General features: G+C 40.4%; 1 protein-coding gene across 3 annotated transcripts in view; it reads left to right on the top strand.

The window, feature by feature from the left end:
• Positions 1 to 24,237, top strand: part of DPP10 (dipeptidyl peptidase like 10) — a 227,879-nt gene that overhangs the window by 69,055 nt on the left and 134,587 nt on the right. For all 3 annotated transcript variants that reach the window (XM_026089010.1, XM_026089009.1, XM_026089011.1), the window contains 2 exons: positions 6,984 to 7,078; positions 17,897 to 17,971. In XM_026089010.1, the coding sequence (XP_025944795.1) occupies positions 6,984 to 7,078; positions 17,897 to 17,971 (170 nt within the window). The remainder of the gene's footprint in view (positions 1 to 6,983; positions 7,079 to 17,896; positions 17,972 to 24,237) is intronic.

Raw genomic sequence — 24,237 nt, 5'->3', positions numbered from 1 at the left:
GAGAGTAAAGGAGTTATTGTGGAATTGTCAAGGATGGGGTCAAGGTGTTGATCAGGCATGGAAAGTTTTTACATTGCTTTCCTTGCATTTTGTGATATTTTGCTGGTAACTTTGATGTTTTCTGGAAGAATATATATTAGGCCAGGCACAGTGCAGAGCTGCATCTCTGCCAGCAGCACATTTTCTGAACAGAACCTTTAGAAWTGGTGAACCTAAAATGTGAGCTATAGCCTTAGTAAAACTATTAATATGACATGGTCCTTTTGTACTAAAGGCACCTGGAACTATGACGATGATATTTTTATATAATACTTGTATCACTGAGGCATTATATTTATGTAATTGATATATGCATACAAAATATTTAAATTACATGGATTTAATCATTTAAGCCCTTCTTATCTCTGTTGCCTATAATATTGTGCAACCTGTTCTCCTAACATAAGGACTGGACTCAGTGGTTGTTAGTTTTCACTACACATCTTTCATACTAGCTTAAATTCTGTCTGTCCGCAGCATTATATATCATTAAAGATCTCTTTCATTTTCAAATGAACGCAGTTACCAAACACATCCTGTGTGAAGGTCTATTAATTCCTCTTGAAGGCAGTATTGACACCAGCCCCGGAGCTGTCAGTCTTGCCTTGGGCTCTTTTGTGATTATGAGCGTGAGCTGTGCTGAGAGGGGAAGTAGGAGCTTCCCAAAACATTTCTTTTGCTGGTAGGATGGCTGCAGCCTGTCACTGATCTTCAGACAAGTATTTTTAAAACATCCTCTAAGCGATACTTGAGGACCAGCAGAAATGAGAATCTCTCTTCAGTTTTCTTTCCCTTGGGCTCTTCTCTTTCCTAACTCAAATTGAAGAGTGCTTCAGGGGAAAGGGATGCCGCTCGTTGAATCGGAGGAGCGCAGGAGCCTTGGGGACGCTGTYAGCAGTCCTGGACCCTCTGTGCCCCTTGGGGAGTGGGGATGGGTTAGGAGAAGAAGGGATTAGGCACCATCTAAGCCTTGAGAGCTCCTTCGTAACTCAGGGCAGCTGAACTRCAGAACCGACAGACCTGTTCCCTGCTTTCTTGCTGAAGATACTCTGAGAGACTTCTCCACGCTCCTGGAGGCACCCAAGAGAAAGACTGAGAAGTTCCAGGGTCTTTTAGGCTGGATTAGGAAAGAAATTCCAGAGCTGCTATGGAAAGARTAGGGATTATCTCCTGATAGAACCAGGAGTATATTTATGTATGGGTGTATTTTTTTATTTTGCATATATATGTATGTATAAATGAATTGATAACAGGTAGTGGGAAATCTGAGCAGAGTCTGCAAAGGAAAAGGGAAAAAATAGCATTAAAAATTAGAAAAACAGAGAACCTGTAGTTACTTGAGGAGGGAAAACTTGAAAAAGTATCAAAACTGCAATGGGATGAWTAGATTATGAATTGTGAATGCTGCAAGAGTTTAATCAGACATCATGTAATACTAACTTTACTATTACTATTGCCTGTTTTTTTAATATCAGTTTTTAAAACTTACCCTGTTTGTAGTTTCATACGAATTTTAAAAATATCACTTTTTGTAGYGCACAGTARAGTGTTCTTGCTTACATAAAACAARGTTTGCTCCATTTATCAGGAATGCAAGAGATTATCAAGTAGCTTTTAGAAAGTGTTTTATATGTGAAATTTTCTATTTATCTAGATGTTATTGGTGCAAATGTAGAAGGAAGAAGTAGAACATTTGTGTTCCAAATTCTTCCCGCAGGGATAGGCCAAGTGAGGAAGAGTGTTACCTTTTAAAAACATGTAGTAGTATGAGTATGAATTTTAGCCTCATGATGATAAAACAAATGATCATTTGTTCTGCAGCTAACAGCTTTCTGTGAGCAGATGTAATATTTACTTTGCTGACTCAGGTGACATTATTATACTGTGATGATCACAGAAGAGTTTGTTTTTTTWAAAAAAAAAAGYGCGTCTTCATTTACTTGTTACATTCTTTGTGAAAGTCAAAGAAGTTGCAGAGATCCTGTTCAGCAGCTGGTTTGGCTAATGGAGCTGTGCGTCCCCTAGGCAGTCTCCCTCAGAGTCAGCCTTAGAAATAAGCTGAAAATAAGATGGAATAAATTCTTCCTGGAGATAATTATCCATAATAACAGCTCTGAACCTACCATGTCTTCATCTATCTGTCTGTCTGTCTATCACCAGAGTGACTGTTGAATTATCTAGTTCGTTACCTTATATGGACAATCATTAAATTCGTAAGTCCGTTTTCTAACAAACTCAGTGAGTTTAGTTAAACCAGATACTGCAGCCCTGAGGAAAAACCTTAAATATGCAGTGTAGGCAGAGAACAGGAGTGTCGTACAGCACTGCTGCTGAAACGCCTGCGGTGGAACGAATAGATTTGGTAAGCTGTTCCCGCACCATCCCAGCGGGTCACCTGAACCACACGCTGCAGACGAAGGCAGCGGGAGGAAGGAAGAGGGTTAGTCCATGTGTGTGTCTGGGGAAAAATGRTTATTCTGAAACTCATGGAATTTGCATGCTGTACCTTTGAGCATCCTACTAGGCGTACGTCCAAGAGGACTCTCTGAACGAGGTKGTCGCACTAACCAACCCCAGTATCCCATCTGCAGCTGAGATCAGTATTTCATAATTTGTAGTGGAGTAGAAGGCAMAAACAGGAGGTGAATTATGAATCAGAAGGAAAAATAAATATCCCTTGATCCCCCAGGCAGTCAACTAAAGAAAAAAACCCAAAGTTTGAGATTTTTATTAAAATTTCCTTAACATAGCTACAGACATGAGTCGTATTGTGAATAGTGCAGACAATCCTGTATTCGCAAAGATGCATCACAGAAGGGGATGAGGAATGAACAGAGGGAGTTAAATCCACRGATTCCAGGCCTGGAGAGATGATAGCAGCCATCTCAGCTGAACCTTTTATATCTTTACTCCCATTCAGCCTAAATTAATTCTCATCGCAAAGATTTAAGGCATACCTTTAAAGAAAAGACTCCTGGGGCTGGCGGTTCTGTCATCTCCTTTGCTGAACTCTTCCATGCACCCCAATCTCCATAGCCGTCATCAGCCTCTCCTTAGCTATGTGTATATATATATATATATATATCTGTGGCCTAGATGTCTTTGAACTTTCTCTTTCTTAACGTGAATAATTTTAGCTATTCCAACCTTGCATTGTGGTGTTTGCCTTCCGATCCCAAGTATTRCTGAGGCTTTCTTAGCACTCTAATCTACCCATTTCATGTTCTTCTCACAGCGTGCCTCCAAGACCTGCACATTTTGTAATAGCAGCAGTCTTGCCAGTGGTGTGAGCAGAGGCAAGATCACCCTGCTGCTTTTACTGGTGATCCTTTTGTGCTGAAGAATTGCCTCAACCCTTTCTGCCATGATATTGCTTTGAGAGCTCATAGGATAGTATTTATTTACATAAGCCCATAAACTTTTCTCTCCATTCTGCTTTCCARTTACAAGCTGTCATCTACAGTTATGGTCAGTTAGCTAGGTGAGACATCACTTGGTAGAAGTACCTTGTCTTCCTCATTTTTTTTCTTAGCAATACTGTTTTTAATCCACCTAATGTGTTTCCTGTTAATTCTCTATAAYGTAAGCTCTGGAATCACAATGTCATGGGGTAATAAATCAAATGCCCCCAAGAAATCCCAATATACAGTTTCAGCATAGTTGGCTCTATCAAACATAACTCTGTCAAACTTTGTTTGACAAGATCTATGTTCCATAAAATGCTGACGGGTATTAATTATATTGCTAGCCAGTATTTTGTAGGGAGAATCCCAGATTTACTGTAACACTATTTTATTTGGGAGTGATGTCAGGATAACTTATTTGTAGATCCTCAGCTGTCATCTTTCACTCGTTAGATGCACAGAATGATATTAACAGTCCCCCAATGCTCTGGAGTTTCCCAAGTTTTCAGAAACTTGAGAACTATTACAAGTAGGAAATTTGCAGTGAGTTGTTTTAAAGACTATTTTGTGCACATCATCCAGGGCAGCTGACTTGAAAGTCTGTAATCTTGATAGAGGCTTCCTCACACTCTCCTTTATTGTATGCTTTTTATTTTAGTGGCATCCTCAGAAAGGATGGATAACATGGCTCTTCAATCCAAATTCCAGAAACACACAGTTATTAAAGATCTCTACCTTTTCCAACTCATTCTTTAAAAATTAACCACCTACATGTAGTGCTGGGATTTGTGCCCAGCCAAGGTTTTTAAAGTGATACTACTCTTACTTTCCATCTTCGTTGTTTTCTTGTTCATGTGTTGTMCTTGTTTCAAATTAGACCAGAATTTCTTTGGAGCAGGAGCTCTGCTTTGGTGAATGGAATTGAACACTTTGTTAAGTGTCAGAGATCCCTGAGCATCCTTGGGAGAAAGGTGCCAAGACAATAAAATAAAATAAATCCATCTGGTGTGTGAGTGGACAATGTTAAGGACTTATTCACTCTAGATAACACAAATTGAAACAAAAATGTATGTTTGTGGCACTTGTTTACATCTGAACTATCAATAAAAAAATCATCATTATGTTGAGTGGCCATCAACTAACTACCCATTATCCAGCCTGAGAAGAGCTCTTCATCACACAGCAAGCTATTGACTGGAATGAGACTTCTTTATAAGTTAGTGTGATTACTTTTGAAGATGTATTTAAGTTCAGAACTTGATGTAAATTTTACCTGAGAAYCTCCATGCGTTTTGCAARSAGTCATTTAATTTATGCATTTCAGGAATTAACTACAGCACCCAATATACAGGTGAAAGCCTGGGTTCGGTGAGAGATGTAGTTGCTGTCCAGTAAAGTCTGCCTTTTGAAGAGGTCTGACTTTTAGTTTTCTCTTCTAATCATTAGAATAAAATATTCTTCCAACTTGAGAACACAGGCTTTAGTTTATGTCATTTCACATTGTTCGCTATTCTAAAAGTTGTTTCACATCATGTATATAGCTCATGCAAAAAGAACCCTAGGACTGGGYATTTTACTCTTGGTCCTACAAGTAAATTTAAGGGAAAGGTCTTCATGTGGGTGAAATTGTCTTGGTAGGCTTTGCCAATGCTCAAAGTCCTCTTGGCCAAAGGCACGTGGCATGTTGGACAACCAAAAAAGTAGATTGTTGAAAAGGATTTATATTCTGATATTGTTGTTTGGATTTGGGTAGCATAGTAGTTTCACCTGTGGTCCAAAAATATATTGTGCAGGAATCTGTACAAGATGAGAGCATGAACATAGATAGTTGTTGATGGTTGTTGATGTCTCTGGAATATAGCACCTCTACTGACACATCATTTTTCACTTGCTGGTTTATTAATAATTGAACACAGCTCTTTGGCCAGAAAATTTTGTTTTTTATATAATACTGATTAACACTGTGGTACAGCATCCTTGGGGATTTTCAGTGCATCAAAATACATACAAAAAAGTACATTAAAATACAAAAAAGCCAAAAAACAAAGAAGTTGCCAAATCTTTAGTGTCCTGTAGCAGTCAGTAACCTGAAAGCAAATAACTTTCTAGAAAGTGTTTTCTCTTTTTATTCAAAATGAATAGTTGACATCTTTTTTTAAAGAAGTAAGTTTTTAGTTCCACACTTCACAGTCTTACTAATTTTCCTTCCTAAACAACAGATCCAATAATCCTGTCCCAAACTCATCARTCCCACCCCCCTTCCTAGCCAAGACCTAAAATAGCTTGGTAATGTTGAAATGAGGCTTTATTAATTGTACAGAATATACCAGGGGACATTCCCTAGTGCTATATATCCAGAATGTCTATGTAGTCAATTAAAATTTACTACATTTTTCTGAGTAAGTGAAGTATATTTTATAATAGCATAACCTTTTTGTCCTTTCTCTGTTTGCTTGCTACTTCATAAAATTCAGGGATCTGCAATGAATTTCTCAGATATTACTGGGGATTAGTAAAGTTCTTCTGTGTTTCCTTTAGGCTTAATTCAGAACTTTCCTTATGCTTTCCGGCTTTTTATAACAACATAGTTTCACTTGATTAAATAYAACTCTCTAACCTGGTTTTAAATAAAACTAAAGCATCAGTGCTCAATCTCTTACTAGAAATAGTGGGACATTTGGAACCAAAATGTTTTGTTGAATCGAGGCTTATGTATTTGTTGTGTATTTCTTAGTAAAGATATTGGTACAAACAGATAGAAAGCCCTTTTCCTAGGAACCACAATTAATTTTATAATTTGTATTTTTTCTTTAGTTCTGATGTATTTTTTTTTTTGTTCTTTTTTTGTTATGGAAACATATGAATCAGGTAAGCAGTAGAAGGAAAAWAATGTGACAGAATTCATCCTGCAGTGTTGTAAATGTTTCCCCAATAGACCTATTTAGCTTTAATCCTTCTTTATTAACATAATGCAGTTTGCCTGACTRTCCGGCATGCTGTGGTACAGCACTAACCACACAGTACACAGACTGTCTTAAGATATAGTTAGTACATACCTTCATCCATACAGTTACCAGAGCTACAGAGTAGTGCTGACGTTTTGTTAGAAGCGTTCCTAAGGACATATGTGAAAATGGGTGTCCAGCAAAAGCCTTCTGCTTGGCGAACAGCGCTTTCTCGCAGTAGGGATACTTGGACCTTAAGGTCTCAGCACGACAGAGTGATACCCCACGAGATGGTTCTGAGGTTCAAGATGTCCCTTTGTTCACGGCAATCCCATTGGGAACGCTGTCGCCACATCAAGTGTTCCCATTTAAACATGATCCTATTTTTGAGCGAGGTGAACATGCTATAGGGCATAAACTGATATTTTTGAAGCTCATGAGGTAAACCAACMAAACTGGATATTACGGGTGCAATTCTTCTCTCAGTCCTTTTTGCTCATTTTAATAAAGCTACTTTAATATGCTGTTTTTTTCTACAGGTGTTATATTAAATACTCAATGTATTTGCTAACTGTCAATGCCTTTGTTGTTGCAGATACAGAAGTGGTGTATAAAAATAGGAATGGACATGTTATTGAACTGAATGTAGAAACAAATACAACTACATTATTATTGGAAAATACAACTTTTGTAAGTAATATATATTATTTACTCATTTAAAATATGTCACTTCTCAGTGGAAGTCTGCTAACATTTTTTCCTGTAACAGCAGAGACAGAGTATAGCACAGAAAATATGTTTATAACCGAGAATAGATTATATATAAATGGAAAGTATAATCCATTCCTCTGTCAGTGCAGTATTTTCGGCTGAAGTTATTTGTCATTTTATTCAACCTACCTGTAAATAACCAAGATGTCGGAGGATATATTGTTGGCAGTAGTCCATGCTTAGTTCAGGCCATTTGAGGCTCACTCCTGGCATATATACTAGTGAATCTAGCTGATGTCTGTTATAATAAGAGATTTCATAAGATGGGGGGATACTATTCAAAATGTTGAGAGATTTTCCCTATTTTAGTCAAAATTGTAGCATTTCAACAGATCAAAGGAGGAGAAAGTGAGGAAACAGGGCAAGAGTGTTCAAAATTGTATTAAGATTTTCCTTTAAAAAACTAAGCAATTAAGTATATAATAAAAATATATCTTCTAGTCCTACTAATTTCCTGCTTACCTGTTCTTCTGTGCTTTAATGGCAAACTAGGTGGTTGGGGATTATTCTCTTGACCAGTAAATGGTATGTACATGAGTGGCTTTCATATGTTACTGACTAGCAGTAATTGCTRAGAAATGTTTTAATACTTAGTCTACGTTTTCAGTTGTTTTGCTTAGTGCTGTTTTTCTCAATGAATCTTCTTATATTCTATCCTGTAATTCTCATTTATCAGGGTTTTGTAGCATAAATGCTGCTCATCAATCTTTCCTCATAAGTACACCATACAGACCTCTGGCTGTTATTGTTAATCCCTGTATTTTCAATTTATTAAAATCTTTTGCACCTGCAGAACCAAAATGAGGATTCATTTTCAGCCGAGGTCTTTGGAAAAGGATGATTTTGTTCCTGATCTGTTCCTGGCCCTTGCTGATACAGATCCCTCATTTCAAAGCATTAAGCCCCTGGTGATCTTTTCTTCTACCTCCTGGAAACTAGAAAGAGAGCAGAAGGTCAGAGGAATGAACTTGATGCTGACTTCCCAATGCAGTGTAAAGACGAAGGGAAGGAGAAGGGAGAGCAGAGCTGTATTTTGCGGGAGTTTCTGGGAGGTTCCCCTTCGGTGAGCTGTGCCCTCCCGGCTGCAGGGCAGCCCCTCACTGAGCCCCCAAAAGACCCCATGAAGAGTGGGTGAAGCGGTGAATTTCTGTGAAGTGCAGACCACAGAGTATTGCACAAGCTTTTTCCCACTGATCTTTTTGTGTGTGTGTATGAGTGTGTGTGTGTGTGTGTGTGTGTGCACGTGAGTGTGTGTGGCTAAGCAGAGGATTAACGGTGTCAGACCTGCATGTTACCTTTAGCGTGCAACTTGGATGCGAGCAGCTATTTGGACGTTCCTGGCTATAAAACTTGACTTCAGTGACAAGGCTTGAGCGTCCTCATAGATGAATTCATACCCTTTTGGCTGCAAGAATTCGGCCCGTGAGACGTCAAGCGTAATGGCAGCATGACAAGTTATTCAGGCCATTATGCTAAAGTCATGCCAAGTAACGATGGCTCAGTGTGGACAGGCTGCTTCACACTGTAAGCGTATCCTCTGTAGGGAAAGTTGCTCTTCTCTGGGCTTTCTTTAAAAGTAACTGATTCATCCATAAGTCACGCAGACTGACAGAGATACTAGATATCTACTCTTCGTTAGGCGTGGGAGACTGATCCAAGATGGATAATGTTTGAGCATTAGTAATTACGTATGGAACAGAGAAAAACGAAGATACAGGTGTGTTGTTTTTCTGAGGAGCTCCTCTCTGTACCATAGCATGGTGCAGACGAAAAGCTAAGCATGCTAGAGGTAAATAAAGTGAATTCCAACCACAGTTGTTCACGTGGAATTAGAATAAAAAGCTGCAAAGAGAGCGGAAGCTCAGTAAGATTGCGGGCACATATTTGGCAGAGGGAGCAATGGAAAACGTTGCTGTGCCCGAGCGCCCGTCTCTGGTGAGAAGGTGGCGAGCAGTCCTAGCGGGAGAGCCTAGCGGTGCAGAGGCAGGCTCTACGGCTGAGAGCAGAAGCTGTCCGGTTCTTCGGAGCGCCATTCTCCCCAGATTCACACTGCTAAATGTGCTTGTCCAAAGTTAGACACCTGGATCGTTAATCAAACATTTTCCCCGCTCAATGTCACATCTGCTTAATCACTAGTGCATAATTAGAATGGTGCTGGTTTAATGACTCTGCAGAGCTGTCTTATATTAATAAAAAATATAGTACAGATCCAAGATAGGCAGTGACAATGCAAGTTCCCTCGTTCTCCCCTGTCAAAGGGTTTTAGTCATGGAAGAGTCACCTTTAGAGGCGAGTTATTGGTCTCTTTTGAATATACATCCCCTCTCCTGTTTGCCTCTCTGCTCAAGCCGCCAACAAAAGTGGCAGAGTTTTTCTTAGTAATGTTGATAATTGTCCATCGAAAATTAAACTGCCATGGTAAACTCTTTGCACAGAGACTAGCGGCTGGTGATGGCTCCTTGTCGCTGCTGGTTGGGCTGCATTTGAACCAGCGGCTTAGAAGTGGTTTTCTTTTTTCCTCCTTACTAGTCCCCTGGAGCAGTCTTCCGCTGGGTGCGGATCGCTGGTCGTGTTTTGCATCTCAGAGACTGCCGTGCTTGTGCAAAGTACGTTTCTTCTGTTTTCTTCTACTGGGCTCCCTTTTCGTATGCGTATCAGCACAAAAAGCAGGCTGTAGTTCTGTTAAAAACGTATGTGTTATATATAAAAGATTTTCTAAAATTAGCTGGGTTTTAACCCATGAAGTTGACCTGGAAAGAAGAAAAGATAGTGTTTCGTTATTTTAAGGTGACCATTTCTCTTCTGTAGAGAAATGTCTGCCCAAAGTTCCTGAATTAATGTTTTTTTTTCCAATTTCACTAGGATTTATTCAGACAGTGGAAGAAATTGTTGCACTTCAGTCTAATTAAGCCATTTGTCCTCTTCAAATGGAATCCTTTTCTGTAAACACCCTATTAGTAAAACAATCTAGCCTTTATATAATTAAGCTATTAGCAAAGCAATCTAATGGATAACAAAATACAAAGATAAAAGAGAAAACAGTAGCTTTTAAAGCACCAGGAAGATCTGTTAGCATCTCTGGAGGTCATGGTTTAACGTCATGTTTCTAAGCTATACCTGTCCTCCAAATTTATTCGTGTAGTGCATCCTGTTTAAGCTGCCTAATAAATAGTTAATATTCTAAGCCAGAGGCACAGAAATGTTAACAGCTGGAGGCTGGGCGACTTCCTTATCGAATGGAGCCAAAAAAACCCTAGACATTAATCACTGTGTGGCATCCTGATGTTCGTGACGCTGCCTTGATACGCGATTACAGTATGTTCTCTCTCACAGCCGAGGTGCCTGTCACCATGATCGGCAGTGACATGCCAACCAGCTATTCGGCATGGAGCAATGCTTTATTACACGCCACAGTTCCAAAATAAATTAATGTTAGAGCAAATTTGTATAAGTAATTTTAGTATTTAAAAAGTTTTTTTTTTATGCCTTTTGCTAATCACTTACTAGATAAACAGGCAGTGACTAAAAGCAGGTTTCAGTTCCTGCACAGCCCAGCCACCCGATGTGGCTATGCCGGAGAGAAGTTTGGAGGTCTGTCCATCTGGACCCTTATCAGCCTGCTAGCTCAGCTTCCCTGCTTGGTTTAAGCCCAAAACAAAATAAAAAAGGAAATCCAGAGATGAGACAAAACACGTATAGGGACCGTGTGTTCTGTTGTAACACTGTCCAAACTGTAACCTCTGAAAGAGGCTATTAGAGATTTTGCCTTGATTTCCTCCTCTAAAAAAAGCAATAGCTATGAAAAAGGTAAAAGCTATTATTTGTTACCATCAATTCCACCACTTCTGTGGTAGATGTATAGAAAAATTCACAGATGTCATGCATACACCCCAGCAAACACTTGATCCAAAATCCTAGGTCAGAAAYGCATCTAGCGTGGCTCCTTAAACCTTCCTTCCATCCCAGATGATGGGATATACTTAGCATCGCAGAACGAGAGGCTTTCGATTTGTACGCAATGCCAGGCAATACAGGTACAATTGGTTTCAGTTTGGGAATGTAGATTCCAGAAGAAGGTGTTTATAAGAGCTTCCTGCCAGCCGTGTTCTTTGGCCTCTTCCAAACGCCTGCAGTTGCTGACCTGCTCTCCCCCTGCATTTCCGTGCCTTCCCAGGAAGGCTCTCRTTCCAGGCTCGGGGCAAGGGTCGCCCTGGTCCACAGCAAACAAATCCTGTTGAGCGGCAGACCCGTTTCCAGGGTCTGGCCTGGAAGATGCCGCGGAGCACGTTGCGTCATCGCGTTGCTGTGGGCTGTCTCTTACACGAGGGTGGGGAGAGCAGGATTACTTCTTGCCGCCTGCTAATTAGGGGATGGCGTCAGGGGGGTGGGCAAACAGGAGCAGTCCTGGCTCATGAATCATGATTAGGCTGTGGCAGCCCAGCTGTGAAAACCCTACGGAGGCCTCGCAGCCAAAAGCGGAGAATTAGAGTTTTTGTCTGAGCAGAGCTTTTGGCAGGGAATTTTTTTCTGCCGTTGCACAGAGCATTGTTCATAAGCAGCCCTTCTTGCTGATAATTCTCTTTCCCTGATTTTTTTTGTTTTGCTTTTTTTTTTTTGCTCCATACCACACCCCCTTCCTCTTCCGACAGGAAACTCAGTGGCGGCATCTTAGTGCAATTATGCCTCCTCTGCTCATTAATGGGGCTTTAATTGCAAGAGTAGTTTACATGCTTATACTTCAAGAGCCTTGCACAGGAGATTAATGAAAGGGTGAATAATGGTATATACATTAAACAACCTTATATAGCCACATAAATATTAGTAATTGTTGCAATACTGGACATTTTAATGACCTGCACATGTTGTAAATAGGTTGTTATGAACATTGTAACATTATCTCCTCTCCCGTGCTCCTCTAAAGGTTGAATAACCCCCTCAGGAGAACCTTTTTGGCAGAGGGGTTTTTACGAGTTAGGGTTTATTGCTGCAGCCCAGCGGCGCGAGCAGAGGCGGCGCAGCCTGACGGGTGGAGGGGCCGCGGTCACGGTGGCTTGGTGGTGGCCACTGGTTTCTGTCCRAGCGGAGGAGATGTCCACGTGCAGAAGGCAGTGGAGGGGCCCTTCTGTGTGGGGTCTCTCTAGTTAACACYGCTGATGAAACCGTTCCTTGGTGCGGAAAATAGTTAGGGCTAACTCTGCCGAAGAGGGCAAACGGGAGGGAGAAAATCCTGTGATTTCTTGGTTAGGGGTTATTTTCCACCAGCAAAGCGCTGGTGCCGGACCCCAGGGAGATTCTCGGGTCTGCCTGAGCCTTGTATGCCACCATCGCTGCTCCTGCGCGTGGACAGCGTCGTGGGGCCGCGTGGGGACCTGCAGGGGGGCTGGCGGGATTTTGGGCTGTGTTTCTCAGAGCTGCCGGTCCAGGACGCCCCCTCTGTCGTGTGCGGGTTAGTTTGGATCGCGCTGTGAGCCCGTAACTTCTTTTACGCCGGGGAGGGAGCCTGGGGCCGGAGTTGAGCGTCACAGCCCAGAGCGCTGCGGCGTTTCTGGATGCGGACTCAGGGCTGCGGGCGGCCGGGGCGACGGCGCGGGAGGGCAGGTAACCTAGGAAACCCGCCTTCCTCGGCCTGCTCGTTACCGTGCCCTTTCCCGATTACAACCTGCYGCTCTTCTCGGAGGTCCCGTGTTTCTACTGCTGCAGGATTTGCCCCTCGGCTCTTGCGCGCCGAACTGCCCTCGCTCCTGACCTCCCGGGGGTCCGTATTCTCCTTCCCGTGGTGACGGAAGACAAATCCCCCCGGGAGCCGGCGGCACCGCGCAAGGAAACTTAAATACCAAATACCGAGTCATTCTGCGGCCGGCGTAATTCCGTCCCAGCTGATTCCTCTTACGCGTTGCCGTTGGCCGGCGCCTGTCCGCTAGGTCGGGCTGAATAAGCCGAACACCTGTGCGTGCCGGTGAGCGCCGGCGTTCGGCGGTACCGTTTAGCTGCAGTTCCGATACAGGCGTAGGTGGGGGATGCAGAGAGCGGTGCGGTTAGCTGAGTGACAGAATTCCTAACGGGTTTAAAGTGACGGTCTGGAAACGGATTCAAGTCTTGAAATATTTTATCCATGATGAATGACAAAAGTACTAAAAGCCTAAATATGTGTAAAGTAGCTGTTAAACAATAATTAGAGAAGGATAATAGTAAGAGTTTGGAAGATATAAGTACGTAAGAAAAGTAAAAGTTAAGAAACTGAACTAGAAGGAGGGGTAAAACTAAAGGAGAAAAATACCAAGCGAGTAGGTTAAGTAAACCCCTTAGAAGTGACAATTTCCTCTAGTTAATCGGCTTGAAATGTAATTTATTATTTTACTTTAAACTATCCCACTGAAACTATAAAAAAGCACTAAAATATGTTTGACAGGATAAGGATGCATTCTGATAGCTGTGGGCTAGGCTGTCTCACAGTTCATTTCCATCTGTCTGCTCTATGCTATAGTTTTGAAAGACTACAAATCAGGCACCGATTTAAAGGTAACGGCAGGGAAAATTCACCCATGTCACAGAGCCAACATTTTCTAGTGGGTGAAAATATTGAGCTAGTGCATCAGGACCCAGGTGTAAGAAAACAGAAGAGATAAAGGGGAGCTGATGCTGCAGGGCCCTTACTGGCAATGGAAATCAGGTTAAGGCTGAGGCAGAACCTTGTTGGGCTGTCTTATTTGCATCGGTACTTATTCTGGCCTTTAACATTTGGCAATGTTAAGTGTAATATTGTCTCAAATTCTCATATGCACAATCGCAACAGGTGTTTCTGTTGACAGCAAAACACACAAGATCCAAAATAACAAGATTCATCCATGGAAAATACTGACCTTGGAAATCAAACTTGAGAAAATACTGTTCATCCGACTTCTTGGGTATCCATTTTAATAATCTTTATGGAAAGGTGGAAGAAAAAGCTGACTGCTGTTTTTTTTTCCCCTTATATTTCTTTGCTGCAGAATCTCATTCTTTTGCTTTCTCTCACATTGTTTCAAACTATTCTCATCTTTTTTTTCTTTCCATGCAAAACTGAGTTTAGCAAAAAATACCTGGAATCTGGACAAGAGAAGGAAGCTAGAAAGCTAAAGGGCAAAAGGTTGTTCAAAAACACTGTCTCATTTTGCCTCCCTGTGGCTCCTACACTTGTGGTCTTTAGCCATAGTGAACCTGGCAGGCATTGCTTGTCCGTGGATCCTCACGTCATGGATCACTGTCAGGAAAAGAACCGAAGCCCTTAGCCCATGAGGCTTTTCCTTTCAAAGGAACCTAGAAATGCAGTGTTTAATGTGGTTAGATCTAATTATATAGTCAGTGGGGATTTTGTTTGGGTGAGAAATGCAAAATCAGATCTAGGAGCTTGCTTTTATGACTGGAAAAGTGAAGTGATGTCAAATTCAGCAATACAGGTAAAACTGACAACAGATTTGTGAATTAAGAAGGGAAGACAGTGCACCAGTATTTAAAAAGCCACGTTTTGGCTCTTAATTATGCAAGTGTGAAGCGCAACTACTTTAAGGATAAGAATGATGGTTTCAGAGGGATTTGAAGTGTTGATGTGGCCAGATAGAACTGACAAAATTGAGGGATCTAAGGAAGTTTCTGTATCTCCTTCCTTCCCTTCCGCCTGTCCTCTTTGTTCACTTGAAGGGGACACGGGCACACACGGAGCAACAGGGCAGCACCAGGCGGGATTACGGGCAGCGATGCAGAGGGAAGCTAGGCCTGCTTCTGCAGCGAGGGACTGTGCCTAATTAGCGAGCTGTATTTCTGCCTGTTTCAGAGCTTATTTGTCCAGAGCTACATTTCTTACAGCTCAAGAAAAGATAAACCCTAGAGTCATAGCTGTAAGGGCAGCATTAAGGTTTGTGTTCCTGAAGAAGGCTCAACCGCCCCAGACAAAGCAGGAAGCTTGAAAAGTTGCAGACACAGTAGGGGAACAAGCAAGAATTTTCCAGGTTTTTCGTAACAAGACGTTTGAGGTTTTTTAATTCCCACTGTTTCCAACATGATATTTTTCCAACATTCTCTTTTAAACTTCAAAATGAGTTCTCCTGAGAAGAGAACATATCCCGCAGGTTAAAGCCTTCATGAACTTCATTGCAATAAATAAATATATCTTATCCCTGCAGTGAATATCGTGTATTTTTGCCTTGTCTTCAGTTTAAACAAAGAGAAATATCTCATATGGAAATTAGACTCATCAGTAGCTGTACAGTCTCCCAAAGGCTTCAGTGGCACACAGCCAGCCTGCTGTGAGGTGGACTGAAACCTTATTTTAAGCCCATCACCAGCTGATCTTCGCTCCTCAGGCATGCAGTCAGGCATTTGTTGCTTGAGGAAACACCTTAGAAGCGTTTTTTGGGGGAAAAAAAAGAAATCTGTCTGTCTTTTGTTTTACTGAGCTCACAGATTCTGAGCGTACTTTCCATGTTAGGCAGGAGGAGTGAGTCGGGTGATTTTTTTTTCCCCCTCCTGTTTTTAATCTAGAAGAGTTTCTTCTGTGCATACAAATACACGGTTCCTGAATTTATTCCAATTGGTTTATGCCAAAACTTGGCTTGTGTCAAAAAAAAGTCTAAGAAAATTTTAGTTACTTAAATCCCCTTGAAATTCAATTAAATTGAACATTTATTTCCTTACAGCCTTGATTATAAACCCAGCCTCAAGAAAGAGGCTAATAATGGTTTTAGGATGTTTTAAAGAAATCAGCATAGCTGTCAACCTTGGCAATGAACACATGGTTTCCACTGGTCTCATATTTATTCTCTTGTTTCTTAAGTGGAACATTAGAAAGTATGAAATAGCTTTATGGTCCTCTTAGCAAGAATAATCCTATTATACCAGCAAAAGGAAAAGTATTTTGCCAAAACCATTACCTGCAATCAAGAGATTATAGCTTACTGGCATTGCACTTACACCATGTGTCTGAGACAGTGCTGGAACCAGGCAAAATTTTGCAGGTGAGTGCAAACTAAATGAACAAGGTTATCTTCAGTAGGATTCAAATGACTTTAAATCCCAAATCCACAAGCCTCTCCTTGGATACAGAATATGAGGCTAGCTCTTGCTGGTGTTGCCTAATGCTGCCAATACTTTGCAGCTGAGCTACTCAGGTGTTTTGCATTAAGTGCATCATTATTTTTTGTGGTGGCACAATCAGGGACTGAAGATTCTTCCTAAATGCAGGAAATAGGAAGTACCTCACTCCCTGAAAATGAATTTGGAAAGCTGCCTGGGTTGTACGTTGCTGAAAACTGAGGTAGGGGGATAATAATTAATAAACTGTCAGAAAGCAGAGGAATTCCATCTCTGAAAATGTTTTCATTGATTTGCCAAGCAAAGGGAATGTGGTTCATATGGTTGGTCTCTGCCAAAAGGTGGTCACCCTGCAAAAGCTGGTTTGCACACAGCGGAAATCTAATCCACATGCTTTGTAAGAAAAAAACAAAAAAATTCTGAAACCATCCATTTTTCTTTTGTGTTTTTAACTTAAGACTGCAGATTTTTCTTCTAACTTGGGATAGTGTCATGCTCTTACAAGACAGTTTTCAGTCAAAACTTTTTTTTTCCTTTGACTTCTTTAGTTAACTTGATTCTGATTATATTGTCTAGGAAACTGAGTTTAGCCTGTATGTCAAAATATAGTTCATTCTCAGGTTGTTAGAATATCAGCCTCTTTGTTTGGAGGAATAACTCCTTAGCTACTCTGAATGTATTGGCTTGTAACTTCTGGTTTGTGTACCTTAAGCCCCTATTGAATTCATTAGTTTAGCAGTGGGATTAGACTGAATGGAACAGAATGCATAAGAAGCAAAATCAGGGGAAGCCTTTGAATACTGGATAACTGTAGTTCTGCATAGCTATTCACTTATTTTCTTTCATCTTGTACTTTTGTGATTCTGTTAGTTTTCCCATCCTACTTCTTCCATTCTTATCTACATTTTTCCCTGCTTCTCCCTTTCCCTTTCATTCTGTAAATAGATGTCTCCAGATTAATTTAAAATTATTTCTTTTAATGCCCTTTGAAGCATGCTCTTATCTTCCTCTTACATTAGATGTATTAAATTCTTTCCAACATCAACATTACCCCTTGATTAAATTACAGCCCTGAATTCAGTTGGGTGTTATGTAGTCTTAGCTAGATATAAAGCAATATTAGTTTTATAATGCTACCTTATGTTTCACTTTTCTTTCCACTAAGTGTTTTACTTATAAGAAAGAGAGAGATTTTCTTTAGTGCAAGCTGTCTTGCAAAATGTTTATATACGCGGCCTTAAAAGAAAAGCAATAGAGACATAGTGCACAGCTATTCTTTTTCTTGTACGTTATCTTTAAGCTTAACTTAGTGATGGATCTCCCTCATAATCATTCATGAAGTACACACCAACCAAAGCGCCCTCCGTCATGCTCTGTAAGTGCATTGGTTATAGTTGCTATCCTTGCGCACAGTGCTTGCAATCACAACAAAAAAACTCATCGACTTCTTAATTTATTTTTAAAGTAAGGCCAGATTCATGTGTTGCGGTTGTACTGATATCAGCAAATTAGACTAAGAATTATTTTGGTCCTTCTTCTGGAAAAGCTGTATAGGTGTTCTTAATCAGAACTACCTTATGAATGGGAAGTTCTTAAATTAACGGTAAGAAAATCTGGAAAAAAATGATCCTTCCCTATTGTAAACTCACTTGTGGTGTTATTTCATTTTAGGTAACCTTCAAAGCATCAAGATACTCAGTTTCACCAGACTTAAGATTTGTTCTTCTTGCATATGATGTTAAACAGGTAAGCCAACTCTTCTTGCAGTCTGCGGAGCCTCTTAATGCGAACTCAGAAGCACTTGCTGGTGTGTGTATTTTGTCTGCGGTTCCACATAATATACTTCGATTCAAATGCTTAATTTCTCTGGACAAAACTTTGTGATGAAATTATGGTGTTTAGTAGCGTATGGAAATAGCGCAACAGTGCCGGTGGGTGTCGATCGACGTGGCTCCATGCGAGCGTCGTGCCGCTTCCGTAGCAGAGCTTCCCTAATTCCTGCACTGCTCTGGCTGGATTAGGTGCCCACCTATCTTTCACTGGTCCTTCCTGTCTTAAGCAGCTGCGTCTCTCGTTTATGAACTATCCTGGATGAAAATCCAGGCTGATGCAAGTCACACAAGTGTTACCGTTTACTTGAGCAGTCTGAAACTTGGTAGTGTGAAAGTCTCTTGGACTGGGTAATCCCGGGTGTTGTTTCTCATAGCATGGAGATAACGGAGATTTTGTAGGTTATTATATTGTCAAAAAGAGCTTCAATCAATGATACTGTAATACAGTTTTCTAAAATAATAAATCTTTGAACACAAAACTGACAAAGATTTTATGAACTCCCTTTATGAACTTCACTGTGTACAATATTACAATACAGTATTACAGAATAGTTCTAGGCTGATAGACTAAGTGAATATTAAGTTAATATTTTTTTAAAAAAATTTGGAACTGTAAACTTTAAAAATACCTATTAGTTAGTTTAATATCATAAATCAGTGTTCAGATATGGGAAAAGATTAATACTATTACTTTTGTTATACTACAGTATGGTAGTTTACTTAATGTTTCTTGTTGGTAACTGATGATACAATAGCTGTGTGTGTATGCTGAGTTTCTTAGAAATTCAAATATGTACTTGCAGGTCAGCACAGGAGCCTTTCAGGCCTCCTGGTAACATTTTTGTCTTGATCTGCATACCTGTAATTGTAATGATAATATCTGCAAACTGGAATATATGCTGAAGGCTAATCTGAAATATTCTAAAGGTGTTGGTGTGAAACGATTCATTTATTTGGAGCTAGATCCAAATCACTAGGTTTTTTTTCTACCGATTCCAGTGGATTTTGAATCAAACTCTTTTTACAATATATATTGACAGATAAAAAGGAAACAATGCAGCTAATGACAACAGCCAATTCCCTGTTTTTGTTGTGGAGGATTCCAGTTTGATTCCTGGCTGCAAAATACTTGCTCCTTGCTGTTTCCATTCTTTATTGTTTCTTATTCTGTGAAAAAGTTTAATAATTCTCATAGGGATTTAATTTCCTCGTTTGAAATATTGCAGTTTTTATTTTGGATGGATTGTTTGCTTGGAATTTTTTTTATTGATTACGTATATAGCTGATCCAGAAAAATGGGGGGCGGGGGAGGAAAGTATCTATCACTTTCTTGCACGGAGAATCTAAATGAGGTAAGATGAGGGATAAATGCTTCCCCCTCAGTAAGGCTGAGCTGCTGACGTGCCAGGAGCCCTCCACCCACGCTGAATACATCACCTCGCGGGAGAACCACCTTTCCAGCTTCGTTTCGTGGCCTCGGTGCGCATGGTACCGGACTGCACAGTCCGATTACCGCTAGGTCCTCAGAGGGGTGAGCTTTGCAGCGTGTCCGTCTTGCAGCTAGCCATGGCCTGGCCTCAGCTATAGAGACAAGAAAAAACTGGAATGAGGAAGAAACACGGTTTGGCAAGCAGATTGTGGTGGCGGCACTGGCTGCCTTTGGGTGAGGCTTGCGCTGCCGCTTCGCGAGCGCTCCAGCTGTGCTCACAGCTGTCAACCAGAAAAACGCTACGCTCGCGGCATCCTCTAGAAGTGACAGTGATGGTGCTAATATTGTTTAATAACTGGATGTTGTCAGCTAGATCTTCAATTGATGTAAGTCACAATAGTGCCATTAGATATAGAGTGGTGCCGTAAGAATCTGTTCTTTAGGGTAGAAGTGAAAATCTCTAAGAAAAAAAATGTGCATGATGTAATTCTTTCACGACTTGGAAAAAATTATTACGGTACATATGTGGTAAAAAAGCCTTTTTTTTTTTTTTTTTTTTTTCTCCTCCGAATTACGATTCTTGACATACTTGTTAGGCTGCCCAGGTGCTTTGACGTTTGCTCAGAAGGCCTGCAGGCACAGACTCGCGGCGCCGTGGAGCGCCCTTTTCTTGCTGCTAACCGATACTTCCTAATATTGTGAAGGGTTAAGTAAAGTTCATTCTTCTTGAGCCTTTGCTTGTCTCCCCCCCCCCCCCNGAGCTTGACTTCCTAGGTCTGTGTAAGGGGAAATCCACCTGTCCAGCTTCCTCCTCCCCTCAGCTCTTAACCATCAAATATAAATGCCACAAATTAGAAATTTTCAAATTGGTTTCGGTAGGATCGGGCCAGTTTTTGTCTTCAGCAGACCGCTCTGCTTGAACATAGCCGTTCACCAAGCTCGGGTTTTGCTTTTGTCCTCAGTTACAACGCAGCGGATGATAAATGTGGAGGTTTTAATAATAGCCAGTGTGAGGAACCACAAATAACTTTTTATAAAAGATTTAGTTGGTCTCACCTCCGGATGTAAATTGGCATAGATCTCTGGACTTTACTAGCTATGTTTGTCCCTTATTTTCCCTTATTTGTTGTGGGTTTAGGTGTTTTATTGCACTGTAACATATTTGATTGGTTTTCTGCTCTTGCGGAATAATAAGGTTTGGAGGTTTTAAAAATGATAATGGATGTTTACATATATTAATCTGTGTTCTTTGTAACATACAGTAATACAGCTGGAACAGATTTATTAATCAACAGTTTTATAAATAAGCTAGTGTGGTTCAGCTGAACAGATTGAAGAAAAATAGAGACAAATGTTTCTTCAAGACATTTTGTCACGAAATTTTAATTGGAAACAAGGTTATTTTGATGTTTGGATTAAAAATAAATGTTGAGTTAAATTAAATAGTTGAATATTTATTTTAGTGTTGTCAGCATTTTCTTTAATCTATTTTATGCTTGAAATGGCAAACTTTAATTAAATTTGCAGTTGTTTCAGCACAATTAAGAATGTCCTCTATGCATAACGGGACATAAATCTGCATGAAAATAAGCCATCTTTGAATACAAAAGTAATAATTGAATGAATCATTTAAATCATGCTTAATAGAAGGAACAAAACCATTTTGTGTGGCATAGCAGCTGCTTTAGTGTAGCTCTATATACTTCATGTGGAAGAAAATTCCTTTGCTAAAGAACTGAAAGTGTAAATTGATTTTTGGACACTGAATCCCTCCGTCTTTACTATAGCAAGTTACAGAAAGTAGCCAGTGTTACTGGTGTAAGCGCTCTGGCTCTCTGGCATGTGGTTTATTTTGTTTTTTTCCCCCCCCCACAATAGAGAGAGAAGGCTGTAGCAATTTTAGAGGTACTTTCTGGGTATTACTTGCTGCAGTGCTCCACACTTCTGAAACACTTTCATTGATTTTTTTTTTTTTTTTTTCCCCCCCCCTGAGTTTTTGACTTTACCAGAACTTGCCTGGATCAATTTTGTGCTGTTCTGACTTCCCTGACTGTCACTCACCCTAATTTGATGAGCATCACTGAAAGCCGCTCATTTTTGCAAGGCAACGAATCGATAAGCAGGAGCTGCTTTGGGAACCGAGCAGCCGCCGCTCCTGCTGAACGTGCCGCCGTCCGGCTGCTCCCGGGACGGCGCGAATGCGGCAGCAGGGAAACTGCTATGGGCATCGTATGCAGCTTTGCAACGGCACCGTTTGGATATTGCTTTTGCTCCGCAGTTCGTCCAGGTGTGAGCAGAGGACGTGATGCTCCGAGAGGCAGAGCTGGGATTTGCAGAGGGAAGGCTGTTTCGCTATTGCCTTTAGTAAGGGCTATGGTAAAACGCCGTTTAAATTTTTTCTTGCTCTGCAGGCGGTGGTGTTCACAAGTGCCAAAAAGTGATTTATAGTTTTGATTAGAGAAAGGATATCAGGAGGCTTTTTGCTCAGGCATTACAAGCATGTTCTCCGTGTGTTCTTGCCAAAACATGGTATGGCACAGAAGAACATGTGAAAAACTAAATAAGAGCTATTTCTCTTTTTCTTTGCACCCCCCTCCTTTTTTTTTTTCCTTGACATAGTAATCCCTTGCTTGTGATTCCAGTTTTGTCCTACCAACTGCCCTTTCTTCCTTCTTTCAGATCCCTTTGGAATACCAACTTACAGGAATCTTCCCTGCTTTCCTCTTTTTACCATTAGTAATGCGTGATCTTCCTCTTTCAATACAAGCTGCATTATGTGTGTGTTTTTACCTCTTTGTTCAGAAATATACTATATATATACTAATACAAAATAGATAAAAATATACTAATGTAAAAAGGCAGGTTAAAGGTCGTCTCTAGTCCAGAAGCATAAGCATGCAACAGAATGTATGTTTATGCCATCAAAAATCGCAAATGTTTTCCTGAATTAGGACTTCAAACCATAATTTCTTCTGGCTAGAGGATTTTAACAGAACAATGTATTTAGCTTTAGCGTTGTGAAAATAACTTTTAATAATCCTTGTGGGTATGATTGGGGTGAAGAATAAGCCTCTTCAGAAAGGCAGGAGGAAAGCTGAGTTACGGATCTTGACATTTTTGGAATTCGTCAATGAGTGGTGGATAAAAAAATATTTCAGCAGTGTTTCTGAGTATTTGTAGCTTAATGTATCAAAGAAAAGATGAGAGTCCAAAGCGATATGTGAAGTAAAGAAACCCCAAGAGAACGAAGCCGCTTGTCTGCTGTGCGTTGATGCCTGTCATCGCTTTGCTGCTCTGATATCTATTTTTAGAGGCTAATGATAGGGAATAGTGACCACAGTCCGCCCCAAAGTGCGAGTGAACGGCGAGAGGAGCCACACTCATCAAGCTCTTGGAGATCGCCTCCGATAGCGGCTTACTCGACTGTACTGAAAGGCTCTCCAGGAGTTTGTCTGCAGTTTAAAAGAATCCATGAGGGGGGGGAAATTCAATGCAGTCTTAAATTATGTTCATCTGTTCTGCATTAGGAGATTGTCTTCCTACCAATTATGTAGAAACTAAAAGTTCAGTTGTCAGGAATCTTTTTGATCAGTGAAATTAATTATTGGATATTTTTCCTGCAAAAAAAGAAAGGACAAAGAAATGGCCTTGCATTATTTCTTATTTTTAATCAAGAGACTGTTCAGCATTAAAGTGGAATATCAAAACATGCACAGGTGTTTTGAACAAGGTGGTTTAGACGGTGCTGATGAAAATCTGACCTTAAAGAGCACTTTCTGGAGTACTGTTCTGGTTGGTAACACAACAGTGAAGAAGTGAAACGTGTCTGTTAACACTTAGAAACAGTACAAATCTGCTCAACAAGATCTCTCCGTACAAAATAATAAAAAAGGCTTCTTACCCCAGCGCTGATCCGCAAAACTCATTTTATGCAGCACTGTATATGAAGTAAAGATCCATTATGAGATTCAGTGTTAACTTTTTCTCCAGAAATGTGTGATTCTTCAGATAAACCTGTTTTGCATGTCTATTTTTGCTGCTCTTCAGTGTGATCCTTTATTTACTCATTTGTTAACTTTGAAATGAGTCCAGAAGAAAATCATGCAGGTTCATGGTCCTGAATTTAGGAGATCTTAAGTCTGATCCAGACATGACTTTTCCCATTCATCTTTATTTCAAGAACATGAAAAGACCAGTTTTTATCAACTTTAGGGCAGTGAGAAACAATCAAGTGGGGAATTTTAAGTTAGATTCACTCCCAAAATTCTAAGTTATTTCTTGTAAGTATTTTTGTGATATATTTTATTCCTTTACTAGATTACAGCAGCAGTAAGTTTTTAAAAGGTCAGCTATTAAGCGACCCATGGAAGAGGGCAACTCAAATTTACCCCTTTTAAAGGCTATTCTTCTACTTTGGGTTGAAGTTTCGTGTAGATGGATCAGAATTTTTTTTTACATCAGAAGTGCTGGGCTGTAAGTAATCTTGGCATAGTGCTTATCTATCACTACATATTTGAAATGGCTCCACAGATGCACATGTTATTTTACAGGTTTAAGAAGACAAAGCTTTGCCTTAGGAGATGACATGCCTTGTAGAAAGTCTAGCAAAATTAATTTGGTCGCAGTATGTGCTGTCATGAATTCTCCCACTGGAATATTCATACAAATATGTATTATATCCAGGGCTGCATCTGAATTACATGGCAAAATGTAATAACCGCAGGTCCTGCTAAACAGAAGGAGGGGAAACA

This window comes from Apteryx rowi, unplaced genomic scaffold (genome assembly GCF_003343035.1).
Source record: "Apteryx rowi isolate R43461 unplaced genomic scaffold, aptRow1 scaffold_8, whole genome shotgun sequence".
In the NCBI taxonomy this organism is placed as follows: domain Eukaryota; kingdom Metazoa; phylum Chordata; class Aves; order Apterygiformes; family Apterygidae; genus Apteryx; species Apteryx rowi.
Note: the sequence above shows the minus strand (reverse complement) of the source record. Positions and strands in the feature narration are given on the sequence as shown.